The following is a 14,849-nucleotide window of genomic DNA, read 5'->3' on the forward strand; positions in this document are numbered from 1 at the left end:
CTAAAGAAATATAGAAAGTGTGTATTTGTAGATGACCTGAACCACCTAGATTCGTGTGTTGGAAGTATACAGCTTTAATTAGAATGTCATTATTGTCACGTAGCTGATGAGAAGTGTTCCATCTAAATGCATCACAATTTGCAACCAGTGGGAAAAAGTCAGGCTGTAAGGCCACTTGTTAGAGTACCACGGTGGTTTCAGTTAGTTAATTAATTAGTTAAATTGAAGTATAGCTGATTTACAATATTATATTAGTTTCAGGTGTACCACATAGTGATTTGATAATTAAATTAATTGATTGATTTTTAATTTTTTGTCTTTTTGTCTTTTTTAGGGCTGCACCTGCAGCATATGGAGGTTCCCAGGCTAGGGGTCAAATTGGAGCTGTAGCCACCGCCCTATGCCACAGCCACAGCAATGCGTCTGCGACCTACACCACAGCTCACGGCAATGCCGAATCCTCAACCCACTGAGCGAGGCCAGGGATCGAACCCATAACCTCATGGTTCCTAGTTGGATTCGTTTCCACTGCTCCATGACGGGAACTCCTGATTTGATAAGTTTCTAGATTATACTCCATTTAAAATTATTATAAAATATTGATTATATTCCTTGTGCTGTATGTTACATCCTTGTATCTTATTAATTTATACCTAGTACTTGGTATCCCTTGATCCTCTTCCCTTATCTTGCTCCTCCTGCCACCCCTCTCCCCACCGGTAACCACTAGTTTGTTCCCAGTGAGTCTCTTTCAGTTTTGTTATATTCGCTTATTTTATTTTTTTGTAAGTGAAAACATACAGTGTCTTTCTCTGTCTGATTTCACTAAGCATTATACCCTCCAGGTTCATCCATGCTGTTTCAGATGGAACAATTTCATTCTTTTTATGGCTGAGTTATATTTCATTCTGTGTGTGTGTGTGCACACGCACGCGTACCATATCTTTATCCATGCATCTCTTGATGGACACTTAGATTTCTACAATATCTTGGCTATTGTGAATAAAACTGCTGAGAACATTGGGGTGCATATATCTTTTTTTTTTTGGTGTTTATAGCATCTTTATTCTTTTGTGGTTTTAAAAAAATTTTTAAATTATAGTTGATTTACATTGTTTGGCCAATTTCTGCTGTAGAAATCTTTTTGAATTAGTGTTTTAATTTTCTTTGGATATATGACCAGGAGTAAAATCACTGGATCAGATGGTAGATTTCTTTTAAATTTTTTGCAAAACCTCTGTAATGTTTTCCATAGCAGCTGCAACAATTTATAGTCCTATGAACAAGTGCATGAAGGTTCCATTTTCTGTCTTTTTTTTTTTTTTTTTTTTTTTTGTCTTTTTGTCTTTTGTTGTTGTTGTTGTTGTTGCTATTTCTTGGGCCGCTCCTGCGGCATATGGAGGTTCCCAGGCCAGGGGTCGAATCGGAGCTGCAGCCACCGGCCTACGCCAGAGCCACAGCAACACGGGATCCGAGCCGCGTCTGCAACCTACACCACAGCTCACGGCAACGCCGGATCATTAACCCACTGAGCAAGGGCAGGGACCGAACCCGCAACCTCATGGTTCCTAGTCGGATTCGTTAACCACTGCGCCACGACGGGAACTCCCAAGGTTCCATTTTCTCCATTTCTTGCCAACATTTATTATGGTGGCTTTTTGATGATGGCTATTCTGACGGTGTGAGGTGACATGTCATTGTGATTTTGATTTGCATTTCTCTGCTGATTAGTAGTGGTGAGCATCTTTTCATGAGCTTGTTGGCTCTGTGCATGTCTTCTTTGGAAAAATACCTATTCATGTCCTCTGCCCATTTTTTTTTGCTTTTTAGGGCCACATCTGTGGCATATTGAGGTTCCCAGGCTAGACGTCGAATTGGAGCTACAGCTGCTCACCTATGCCATAGCCATTATTAATGCCTGATCTGAGCTGCATTTGCCACCTACACCACAGCTCATGGCAGCACCTTAACTCACTGAGTGAGGCCAGGGATTGAACCTGCAAATATCTTCTCCCATTCAGTAGGTTGTCTTTTTGTTTTGTTGATGGTTTCCTTTGCTGTGCAAAAGCTTTTAAGTTTGATTAGGCCCCATTTGTTTATTTTTGCTTTTTGTCTCTCTTATGTGGAGACAGATCCAAAAAAATTACGCTGTGACTTATGTCAAAGAATGTTCTGCTTATATTTTCTTCTAGGACCTTTATGGTTTCTGGTCTTAACATTTAGGGCTTTACTCTGTTTTGAGTTTATATTTTACTTCATTTTATTTTATTTTTTAAGCATGACTTTGAGCTGTTGCAGTGACAACACCAGGTCCTTAACCCACTGTGCCGCAAGGGAGCTCCATGAGTTTATTTCCTTTATGGGCATGTTGCACTCTCATTGTTTTACATGTGGCTGTCCAGTTTTCCCAGCGCTACTTACTGAAGAGACTGTCTTTTCTTCATTGTATGTTCTTTCCTCCTTTGACATAGATTACTTGACTATAAGTGTGTTGGTTTATTTCTGGGCTCTCTTTTCTGTTCCACTGATCTGTGTCTAGTACTTACTGTTTTGATTAACTTAGCTTTGTAGTATAGTCTGAAGTCAGGGAGCTTGATACCTGTAACTTTTTTTTTTTTTCTCTTCAAGATTGCCTTGGCTGTTCAGGGTCTTTTGTGGTTTCATGCAAAATTTAGGGTTATTTATTCTAGTTTGTGAAAAATGTAATGGGTATTTTGATGGGTATTGCACTGAATATGTAGATTTCTTTGGGTAGTATGGCTTTTTTTTTTTTTTTTTTTTTTTTTTTTTTTGGTCTTTTTAGGTCTATACCTGCGGCATATGGAGGTTCCCAGACTAGGAGTCAAATCAGTGCTGTAGCTGCTGGCCTATGCCAGAGCCACAGCAACACCAGATCTGAGCTGCATCTATGAGCTACACCACAGCTCATGACAATGCCAGATCCTTAACCCACTGCATCCTCATGGATACTAGTCAGATTTGTTTCTGTTGAGCCATGATGGGAACTCCAGTGTGACATTTTAACAATATTACTTCTTCCCCAAGGTAGCTTTAAGTGAAGGTTTACATATGACTTAATTAAAAGATCACCCTATAGTATTATGACAGAATGGAATGCAGGAGCAAAGAGAGGAATGGGACATTGCCGTCCAGATGGGGAGAAGAGAAAAAGGAGTGCAGAGGCATGAGAGTAGTTTGTAGTCCTTTGGCAGAGATTGAGCTAATTGGAGAGAATGGATATGAACACATTTTGGATTTATCCTTCTAGTTGCCCATTCTAATTCAGATACATAATGATTCTGACAAGGATATTTTGAATAAATTTCATGTGATTAACAGTCATGTGTACATTAATATACACAATGTTCAACTTTGCTCTCTTATAGTGGTTTGATAGTCCCTGAAATAAGGGGAAATGAAACTGTGCCTGAAGTTGTTACAACATCTGGCTATGCATTGTTACATTTTTTTAGTGATGCTGCATATAATCTAACTGGTTTCAACATTTTTTACTCGTAAGTATTTTTCTCAAAAATTTCATACTGTAATGATTCTTATAATTTGACATAAAAGAGCTTATTATTTGTTTTTATAAATATCTTATATACTAGGAGTAGGCTAGTGTTTTAAATTCCAAAATATATAACATTTCTTCCTAAGTGACATAAAAGTGTCTAAGCTTGTATTAGATAATTTCAAAGTCTCAGAACGCTATGGTAAGAAGTTAATTTGGTTGAAAATTAATTACAAAATTAAAAATTTTTGGCAAACAGTTAAGTAAACAAATACAAATTTAGTGTAACTTTGTGGGGAGTAGCAGATACCTTTCTGTGCTCCAAGCTGTTTTACACCTAATTTGAAGAGCTCAGTTTTCCAGAGCTAAGTTTTCTAGAGACTCTACTGGATGCTTTATATATATTATATTCTTATAATATATAGTATGGTCTTTAATTCTCTTCACAACAGTTCTGTCAAAAGGGCATTTTTCCCATTTTACACATTAGGAAATTGAGGCTTAGGAGGTGTGTTAAGTGGCTGTATACCACCATATCCTCGAAGACTAGAAAAATAATTGTTAATTAGACTCTATTGTGTCTAACTCTCTATATAAATTTTTATATCTGTTAAGCCCAAGGCTGAAGTGGATTAGCCAGAGATGCCTTCAGGTGCTTTCACAGGACTGGCCACAGAAGAATGCAGGACATTTTATTTTGTTTTCTTCAGGAATGTAGAAAATGATAGAGAGTTTTTTACTAGGAATAAAATATCTTAAATATCCTAGAATCAGCAGTTTGTTATAGGATTTATTCATCTCAAGCATGTATACAAGGGAAAATAAATATATAGTAGAATATAATCAGAGGGCCTTAAAACAAAACTTGATAAATATCTTTTCACTTACAATGTGTAGGTGATAGCGTGCTATTTAAGTATTATATATATAATCAGTTTAAATCTTGGCTTCTCATATTGTTTCAGGTATTCTTGAACTTTTTTTTTTCCTGAAAATATATATTCAAAGCATTTGGGTGCTTAAGTCTTTACAAAACATTGTTCTCAGAACTGCATAGATCCTGCAGATGTTGAGTGTGTAGTCCTTGGAAGTTTATCTTGGTAGCACAGTAAACTCATTGAATGAGCTGAGGCTAATTGCATATGTGTATAGCTGAATCCATTAGGAGTAAAAAGGTACGGAGTAAGAATTGCAGTCATATTGTGAACTTGCATTAAAGCACATAGACAGATAAAACATTTATAAGGTTTCCAAAATAATCAGAATTCTTTTTTCAATTGTCTTAAATTTGAGTATATATGAATTATATTTTACAGAATCAATTCTTGCCCTAACAATTGCTCTGGTCATGGGAAGTGTACAACTAGCATCTCTGTTCCAAGTCAAGTATATTGTGAATGTGATAAATACTGGAAAGGTGAAGCTTGTGATATTCCGTACTGTAAAGCCAATTGTGGCAGTCCAGATCATGGTTACTGTGACCTAACAGGAGAAAAGTTGTGTGTCTGCAATGATAGTTGGCAAGGTAAGTGGCTTTTCAAATATTGATTCTTAGGTCTAATAGACCAATATAAATTCTCCACTCATTTGTTTGCATACCCAAATCTCATGTATTTGTCTCATTTTTAGAATGTTTAGTAACAATCAACTTCTTGATAGTTTGTGTCTTCACAAATAAAATTAGTAAAGATTTTGTCTTCATGTTATTTTGAAAATCCAGTGAAGTTTTATCTGAAACTCTTTAAATTGTAGGTTATGTGATCATTATGATCTTCTTTCGTTTTTTGTGGAATTCCCAACGATTTGGTGCCTTGATGAAATTAACACATGGTACATTCAAATTTAATCTATAATAGGTGACGTAAATAATATAGTGCAAAAATAGATGCGTATCTTGGAAATGACTGCAGGACTATATTAAACTTAGTTCTTGGGAAAGACTGACCTCTTGTGGCAAGTTTTGAAAGAACATACACTATATTAAAAAATACTAGGAAGTTTTTAAGCTGCTTAATGCAAAAATTCCTGGGAAGGAATTTCTAAAAATTTTTATAAATATCTATCATTAAACATTAACTTTAGACTACATTGAAGAGTTTTAGCTAACTTAAGTATTTGAGTATAAAATTGTAAGTTTTGTCATTGTTTAATTAAATGAAGAGAGAGGTCCAAAGTATGTATATAATTACCTACCCAGAGCTTGCTTTGTGCTAATTTTATTTATGTATTGAGAACTTACACCATATTAATCCTGTTGATAGGGGCAACTTTGACTCAAGAAAGACATAATCCAAAGTTACATGATTACATATTATTATAATACAGTGGAACAGTAGTAGTAATAGTTCTGTCAGATCTAAGTAAAGACCAAAGAGAGGAGTTCCCGTCGTGGCGCAGTGGTTAACGAATCCGACTAGGAACCATGAGGTTGCGGGTTCGGTCCCTGCCCTTGCTCAGTGGGTTAACGATCCGGCGTTGCCGTGAGCTGTGGTGTAGGTTGCAGACGCGGCTCGGATCCCTTGTTGCTGTGGCTCTGGCGTAGGCCGGTGACTACACACAGCCGGTGACTACAGCTCCGATTCGACCCCTAGCCTGGGAACCTCCATATGCCGCGGGAGCGGCCCAAGAAATAGCAACAATAACAACAACAACAACAACAACAAAAGACAAAAGACCAAAAAAAAAAAAAAAAAATAAGACCAAAGAGAATGTTTTGCTCCTCATATTTAGCATTCTTGAGATGAATTAAAAAAATATTACTTAGTGTACTGATTACTTATTTAAGGAATTATTTTAGGCTTTCTATAAATTTTGCTCACCTTAAACTTATGTTCTTTCATTAAAAAACTAGTTACTCAGACCATAGAAAATACCAGTGATTTCTTCTTGCACTGAGTTGATTTCCTGTTATGATTATGACAGATAAAATTTCTCCATGTTTTTAATTGTAGGGGCATGTATTTTGTTCAGTGCCTATTTTACTCATTTGTGACCTTTCTTTTAAAAAGTGCCTTGAGATATTTTTTTCCATTTCAGTCTTGAAATTAAAATAATATCTTTTTCAATGGAGAGAATGGTAAATCAAGAATACATTTAAGGGAGTTCCATCTATGATTCAGTAGGTTAATGATCTGGCTTGTCTCCGTGGCGTTGCTGGTTTGATCCCTGGCCGGGCACAGCGGGTTAAGAATCTGGTGTCGCTGCAGCTGTGTTGTTGGCTGCAGCTGTGTTGTTGGTCGCAGATGTGGCTCGGATTTGATCTCTGGCCTGGGAACTGCCATATGCTGTGAGTGTGGCCGAAAAACGAAAAAAATGAAACAGAATCTATTTAAGTTAAGGCGTGAGGAATAGAATTATAGCTTAAGTGCACGGTCACATTTTCAAAGTGGTCCTCATCTGCTGTTAGTCGCCACCTCATTTCAACAGTCTTGAAATCAAAAGATGAGTACATTTGTATAATATTCTCTGTGAACATCTCCGTCCTTTTTAAAAATTTTTTACTTCCTTTTATTACTCCCCCCTTGCAATGCTGTTTTTCTGGGGATTTTGTAATATAGGTCTGGTTGAAAATATGTTTTTTTTTTTTTCTGGCTCTTGTTTATTGGCATTTCACATTTTATTGTTCTTGTCAGCAGTGCCTGAAATCATAAAAATTCCTGACTCTTCGATGTCTATAAGCAAATGAAAATAGGGAGGCAAATACTGGATATGTTTACTTTTAAAGCAGAATGAGTAATATGAATAGTTTTCATGTATGTGTATTAACACATACATACATATACACATAGATTCTTAAAAAATAAGAATAATGTGAAAGTGATTTATAAATTATAACATAGAAATCAGACATTTTTTATACCATTATTAGTAACTAAATAATTCATGTTTTGTGGGTGTGTTTGGTGAAGTAGATATTGTGCTCTTTTTTTTTTTTTTTTTTTTTTTTTGCTTTGCACTGATTTCCCCATCTTTTTTTTCTTTTTTCTTTTTCTTTTATTACTCAAATGAATTTATCATATCTGTAGTTGTATAATGATCGTAACAATCTGATTTCACAGGATTTCCATCCCACAGCCCAAGCACATCCCCCGACCCCCCAAACTGTCTCCTCAGGAGGCCATAAGTTTTTCGGTATCTGTGAGTCAGCATCTGTTCTGCAAAGAAGTTCAGTCTGTCCTTTTTTCCGATTCCACATGTCAGTGAAAGCATTGGATGTTGGTGTCTCATTGAATGGCTGACTTCACTTAGCATGATCATTTCTAGGTCCATCCATGTTGCTAACAATGCCGGTATTTTGTTCTTTTTAATGGCTGAGTAATATTCCATTGTGTATATGTACCACATCTTCTTGATCCACTCCTCTGTCGATGGACATTTAGGTTGTTTCCGTGTCTTGGCTACTGTATATAGTGCTGCAATGAACATCGGAGTACATGTGTCTTTGCGAGTCATAGTTTTCTCTGGCTAGATGCCCAGGAGTGGGATTGCTGGATCAAATGGTAGTTCTAGTTTTAGTTTTCTGAGGACTCTCCATACTGTTTTCCACAGTGGTTGCACCAATTTGCAATCCCACCAACAGTGTAATAGGGTTCCTTTTTCTCCACACCCTCTCCAGCACTTCTTGTTTGTAGACTTTTTGATGATGGCCCTTCTGGCTGGTGTAAGGTAGTACTTCAGAGTGGTTTTGATTTTCATTTCTCTAATAATGAGTGATGTTGAACATCTTTTCATGTGTTTTTTGGCCATCCGTATGTCATCTTTGGAGAATTGTCTGTTTAGACCTTCTGCTCATTTTTTGTTTAGGTTGTTTGTTTTTTTGGTATGGAGCTGCAGAAGGTGTTTATAAATTTTGGAGATTAATCCCTTGTTAGTCGATTCATTTGCAAAGATTTTCTCCCATTCTGTGGGTTGTCTTTTCATGTTGTTTAGGGTTTCCTTTGCTGTGCAGAAACTTTTAAGTTTAATTAAATCCCATTTGTTTATTTTTGTTTTTATTGTCAAAACTCTAAGAGGTGGATCTGAGAAGATGTTGCTGTCGTTTATGTCAGAGAGTGTTTGGCGTATGTTTTCCTCTTAAGAGTTTGATAGTGTCTGGTCTTATATCTAGGTCTTTAATCCATTTGGAGTTTATTTTTGTGTATGGTGTTAGGGAGATACTGTGCTTCTTTCAAGACAGATGCCTCAAACCTGATCCCTGATTCTATATTTAAGAATGTATAGCTTAAAGTATAGGGGATTGTGACCATACCACTGATGTTTTTATTTTCCATATGGAGAATGGGAAGTATCATTGAGGGGAAATGGAAAGAGATTTGTTTCTAGGGCATCTGGGAAATAAATGGTCAAAGAACTAGAGCTCTTTGAAGATGGGAGATGAGGAGGCAATCTTTATGAGGTTCAAGGTCTGGCAGTTTTTGTAATGTGTTATTTGGAACCGAGTTTTTTTTCCTGTTAAGAATAACAGATTGTTGCTACCTTCATTGTATTTTATCCATTTATGTCGGTTAACTTTGCTTCCTCTGTTTGGTACTATGCTAGTATATAAAAAGAAAGTAAGTGTTCCTTTTACAAACTGAGGTTTTTTTAGGGCTGTACCCACGGCATATGGAAGTTCCCAGGCAAGGACTCGAATTGGAGTGCAGCTGCTGGCCTACACCACGGCCACAGCCACGCAGGATCCTTAACTCACTGAGTGAGGCCGGGGATCGAACCTGCATCCTCATGGATACTAGTCGGGTTCATTATTGCTGAGCCACAACGGGTACTCTGGAAATGGAGATTTTATCAAGAGAACACAAAGGAAAAGCCTAGCTTTTGGTTTAGTGTTGGATCCCTTTCCTCACATTTCTCTAGTGCAAACATCTCCTTGTTTTCCAAATTTAGTATTTTTTTTTTGTAGCATCTCTTAAGACTTCTGCTCAGCTATCACTTTTTTCTCCTTTAGCTTTCTTAGCTAAGTCTTTCTTCCTTAACCATCTGCTTTCATCTTATTACTGTTTGAGGAATTTTTCCAAATTGCATGGGAGTATATTTTAAGAATAGATGACACCGTCAAAGTCGACTGTCTCCCTTTTTCTGTGGAAAGCACTTATAGAGATCAAAAGTTGTAGTAAAGAATATAGAAAATGCTAGGGTAGCATTTTGAAAAACACACAAGTTTATTGTATAATGTTTAATTTTGTTATATCATATAGTTGTCAAAGATATTAAATAGATTACCTAAAGGATAGAGGCCTGTGTGGATTCATCTGCCTCTGTGACATCTTTCACTTAAAGAATTTGTTTAAGTCTTAATAAGTCACAGGAAGGAAAAAGGCAACTTTGAAAAGCATATATATATATAATAAATAAATATACACGTATATACATATATATTTATATGTTTTCTTTCTGGGGCTGCACCCAGGGCATATGGAGGTTCCCAGGCTAGGGGTCTAATTGGAGCTACAGCTGCTGGCCTACGCCACAGCCACAGCAACGCCCGATCTGAGCCCCATCTTCCACCTACACCACAGCTCACAGCAACGCTGGATCTTTAACCCGCTGAGCGAGGCCAAGGATCGAACCTGTGTTCTTCTGGATACTAGTCAGATTCGTTAACTGCTGAGCCAAGACGGGAACTCCAAAAAAGCATTTTTTTTTTTTTTTTGAGATGGTTTCCAAACTTTGGGATAGATGGGGAACCTTTTTTTTTTTTTTTTTTTTTCCGGTTTTTAGGGCTGCACTTGCGGCATATGGAGGTTCCCAGGTTAGGGATCTAATTGCAGCTGTAGCTGCCAGCCTACGCCACGGCCAAATCCGAGCTGTGTTTGCAACCTACACCACAGCTTACGGCAGTGCCGGATCCTTAACCCACTAAGCGAGGCCAGGGATCGAACCCGCAATCTCATGGTTCCTAGTTGGATTCATTTCCACTGAGCCATGACGGGAACTCCGGGAATTTTTTTTAAAGGCATCAAAATTAAAATATAAGAAATTAGATTTTTAGTCACATGTGAAAAATACAGTGGAACATTAATTTTCAAAGCAGAATCTCAGATATGGTGTGGGCCTCCCTCCCTCTAGTCAATTCCCTAATCAGAATGGCTCCAGGTCTCCCTCTTACATTACTTAAAAAAATAAGAATCTCTGGAAGTCTTTGATTGTAAGCAAAAGGAGCAGTTCTGGCTTACCTGAGCTGTAGAGGTAGTTACTGGAAAGTATGTCAAGGACTGCTGTCTCCCAGCATTCATTCTTCCCTTCTTTTTAGTACTAGAATTCACTTAGTTTTTAGCTCAGCACATGATCTTCAGCTGCATGGCACGTTTCTCAGCTTTCCTTGGGTCTAGTATGGTTATTATTCTAATTTTAGGTCAGTAGGATGAGAGTGGAAGTGTGTGTGGGAATTTTAAATTGTTGAGATCTTTTCCAGTGGCTGGTAAATGGCAGTAACTGTGGTAACCAGTAGCACTTGCCCATTTGCCTCTAGAATGTTTTGAGGGAGAGGAATTCACTTTTAGTTTTTTTAAGCAACTTATTTTTAGTTCTCTTAACCTGTACTCTACTATAAAAGGATATTGGGCAGCTCACAAAGGCGATGAGAAGCTTGGAAAAAGCTTGGTTGGAAGGGGTCAGTTGGTTCATAGCAAAGGTGCAGCCATGGGAAAGTTTGATTCGGGTATTCCTCTCACTGCTGTTGGATGCGGGGACACCACTGCTGGCGTCCTTACTGTGGGTACTGTATGCTACAGGCTTGGGTAGAAAGAATTTTAGATTCTCCCCACATCATTGTATCACTTGTGAAGATTCAAGGCTGCTTAGTGCATCTTCTTGGCTACACCTAGCTCTTCTTATCTGTAGTACTTTGGCTGCCTTGGGAAATAAATAGGGAGTTTTTTTCTGAACTGTGTAGTAGGAAGGGATCCCACTGCTGAACAAAAATCATACAGTAAAAGATTTTCCCAGGAGTTCCTGTTGTGGGGCAGTGGAAATGAATCTCACTAGTATCCTTGAGAATGTGGGTTCGATCCCTGGCCTCACTCAGTGGGTGGGTATCCTGAGTTGCCATGAGCTGTGGTGTAGGTTACAGACAAGGCTCAGATCTGGCATTGCTGTGGCTGTGGCTTAGGGTGGCAGCTACAGCTCCGATTGGACCCCTAGCCTGGGAACTTCCATATGCCTTGGGTGCAGCCCCTCAAAAGATATTTCCAAATTAGGAAGGGACTTCAAATGATTGGAATCTTCTAAATGAATTAAAAAACCCAAGTAAGATATTTTAAAATGTTGATGGTTACCTTAATTGACAAGGAATGGGCTGAGTAGTTCTCTCATGCCTACTGAGAAAAACTTTGCAATGTGGAATAGATGGTGGGAGTAGACAGGTTAAAAAGATAAATCAGCAGGCTTCGGAGTACATTTTTCTCTTAATCTATTATAACAAAATGTTTTCCCCTGTATTCTATAAAAATGAAAAACAGGTTGTACCGCTTTTTATGTATAAGACCACTAGTTAACCATTTAAAAATTGTCGTCGGTCCCTTCCTATTCCAGAACGGCCTGCTCAATCCTATTATTCACTCGTTTTAAATGTTCTCAGGATACTCTTTATGACTATCCAGTTCTTTTTTTTTTTGGCCTTTTGTCTTTTTAGGGTTGCACCTGTGGCATATGGAGGTTCGCAGGCTAGGAGTCCAATTGGAGCTATAGCAGCTGGCCTACGCTGCAGCCACAGCAATGCCAGAAGATCCAAGTCTTGTCTGTGACCTACACCACAGCTCACGGCAACGCTGGATCCTCAACCCACTGAGCAAGGCCAGGGATCGAACCTGCAACCTCATGGTACCTAGTCGGATTCGTTTCTACTGCGCCACGACGGGAACTCCATCAGACACCGTTCTTATGTAAGGATTGGAGTAGGTTGTTTCAGTCTTTAAATTATGGATTAAAATGTAATATCTGAATGTAGAAATCTGGTAATTCGATAGGTTTTTGTTTGGTTTGGTTTTGCTTTTTAGGACCACACCTGTGGCATATGGAAGTTCCCAGGCTCGGGGTTGAATCAAAGCTACAGATGCAGGCCTACACCACAGCCACAGCAATGCAGGATCTGAGCTGAATCTATGGCCTACACTGCAGCTCACAGCAACTGAGCGAGGCCAGGTATTAAACCCACATCCTCACAGATACTAGTTGGATTCATTTCTGCTTTGCTACAATGGGAACTCCCAATAGTTTTTCAAAGAGTGTCTCTGATTCTTTATTTAAAGTTACACTTTTTTTGAATTTATTTCATTTCCTTGCATGTTGTTTGTTCCTTAATATTTCAAGGTCTTTTTTATTCTTTCACTTCCTCCTACAACACCCTAATCCCACTAAAATTCAAAGACCAGGTCAGATCCCCCTCTTATATGCTTTCATAGGACCTTACCTTTTTAGCTTTTAGCATTTATCACATTTATGTTCTTGTGACTCTTTGATTATCTTTCCTACTGGAATATAAACTCCATGAAGTTAAGAATGGTTATGTTTTGATCAGCTTTGTATTCCCAGCATCTTGTATAGTGCCTATCATGTAGTAGGCACTCAGTTTTTTTTTTTTTTAATCTTTTCTTTCTCCTCTTCTTTTTCTTTTTTGCTTTTTTTGGCTGCACCTGCTGCATATGCAAGTTCCCAGGCCTAGGGGTTGAATTGGAGCTGCAGCTGCTTACCTACACCACAGCCATAGCAACATGGGATCTGAGATGTGTCTGTGACCTATACCATAGCTCACGCCAATGCTGGATCCTTAACCCACTGGGCAAGGCCAGGGATTGAATTCACATCCTCATGGATACGGGTCAGGTTCATTATTGCTGAGCCATGACAGAAACTGCAATTTTTTTTCTTTTTCTTTGTTGATTGAAGGAATGAGAAATGTATTAGTTTGGCAGTACAGTGAAATGTGGCTGTTCAGGTGTAGATGTTTTAGAAGACGAGTACTCCAACAAATTATGTAATTTACTTGATCTATAAAACGTAATTTTCCATATTGAGGGTTGCATTTGAACTCGAGTATCTAGTTCTTGAATCCTTGGTCCTGTGTCTGTTTCAGTCCTTTCTTTTTAAATTTCAGCATTTGCCATTGGGTGGCAGTGTTGTCTGCCAGAGTGCACACAAACTCTGGTATTATTCAAGTTGTAAAAACTCGATAATTTTGTTCATTTTAGAAAAATATAAATTCTTTTAGCTCAAATCCATCAATATTTTATCCTAAATTTTTTTTACTGGGTGAGTCATAGAACATAGTTACTTTAGGATAGTGTATATAAGTCCACGCGAGACTATAGGTTGCTTTGAAGAAATTCGCAGGGTGCCTACATTTTCCTTGGCAGTTTAATAATGATGAGCATGATCTCTCTATTTAACTCTGTGGAGGGACAAGTGACAAGTAACGTACTAGATTATATTCTTCTCTTTTTGTTCATTCTCCCCAACCCAGCAAAAACAGCAGATCCAACTTTGAGCATGAGGCAAGAAAATAAATTTTTATTCCTAAGCTACTTAAACAGTTGACCACTTAAAAATAAAAATAGCATTGAAGATGTATGTATAACAAGCTTAATTTACCAATTCATTCATTTTTGTCCATTTTATATAACACATGTGTTTGAGCTTCTTCTATGTGCTGGTCCTATTCTAGGTCCTTCGGGTACATTGTGGAAGAAGGAAGGCAAAGGTCCTTGTGGATCTTATATTCGAGCTAAGCGAGTCTGACCATAGAGAGGCAATGTAACATATGTTATTATTAATACCATAATTTAGAAAGGGATTAAGTGCAATGGAAAAACAGTGCCAAGAAAGAGGGCTGGATAGATCTAGGGGTAGGAATTACAGTTTAAGATAAAATGGCAGGTTAGGCCTTCTTGAAAAGGTGGCATTTGAGCAAAGACTTGAAGCAAATGAGGGAGTTAGCTATATAGATATTTAGGAGAAGAACATCCTAGGTAGAGGGAGCCATCATTGCAAAGGCGCTGAGGCAAGAACGTGGCCTCACGAGTGTGTGTGGACCAGCACAAGGCTCTGTGTTTGGAATTGAATTACTGTGGGGAAGATTATCAGATAGGAGCTTGGAGAACTAACAGAGCAAGGAAGGTGATTGGGATATGGAGGTAAAGGGTTGCTGGAGTGATGGAGGTGTGAGAAAGGAGCTAGATCAGCTAAGCCTTAGCATTGCAGGCCATTGAAAAGATTTTGACTTTTACCCTAAGTGAAATGGGGAGACACTGTAGAATTTTGAGCAGAAGATTGATATAATCTGACTTAGTTGTAAAAGATTCTTGTTGACTTCTATATTGAGAATCGACTGTGGAAGCAGAGT

The 14,849-nt window shown here is 38.1% G+C and overlaps 1 protein-coding gene and 1 long non-coding RNA gene across 9 annotated transcripts in view; one reads left to right on the plus strand and one right to left on the minus strand.

Annotated features, from left to right (window-relative positions):
• ATRNL1 (attractin like 1) overlaps positions 1 to 14,849 on the plus strand; it is a 770,027-nt gene that overhangs the window by 35,865 nt on the left and 719,313 nt on the right. For all 8 annotated transcript variants that reach the window (XR_014826351.1, XR_014826350.1, XR_014826353.1 and 5 more), the window contains 2 exons: positions 3,387 to 3,515; positions 4,831 to 5,039. Coding sequence is in view for 2 of the 8 variants with exons in the window: in XM_021074415.2 (XP_020930074.2) it covers positions 3,387 to 3,515; positions 4,831 to 5,039 (338 nt within the window). In the remaining 6 variants the exon portion in view is untranslated. The remainder of the gene's footprint in view (positions 1 to 3,386; positions 3,516 to 4,830; positions 5,040 to 14,849) is intronic.
• LOC146397080 (uncharacterized) overlaps positions 1 to 14,849 on the minus strand; it is a 412,496-nt gene that overhangs the window by 19,557 nt on the left and 378,090 nt on the right. The window lies entirely within an intron of this gene.

The sequence above is a fragment of the Sus scrofa genome, chromosome 14 (assembly GCF_054392235.1).
Source record: "Sus scrofa isolate SSC_HxYL_T2T_F1_AM1 chromosome 14, Sscrofa_HxYL_maternal_Yorkshire_Landrace_v2.0, whole genome shotgun sequence".
NCBI classification, from domain to species: domain Eukaryota; kingdom Metazoa; phylum Chordata; class Mammalia; order Artiodactyla; family Suidae; genus Sus; species Sus scrofa.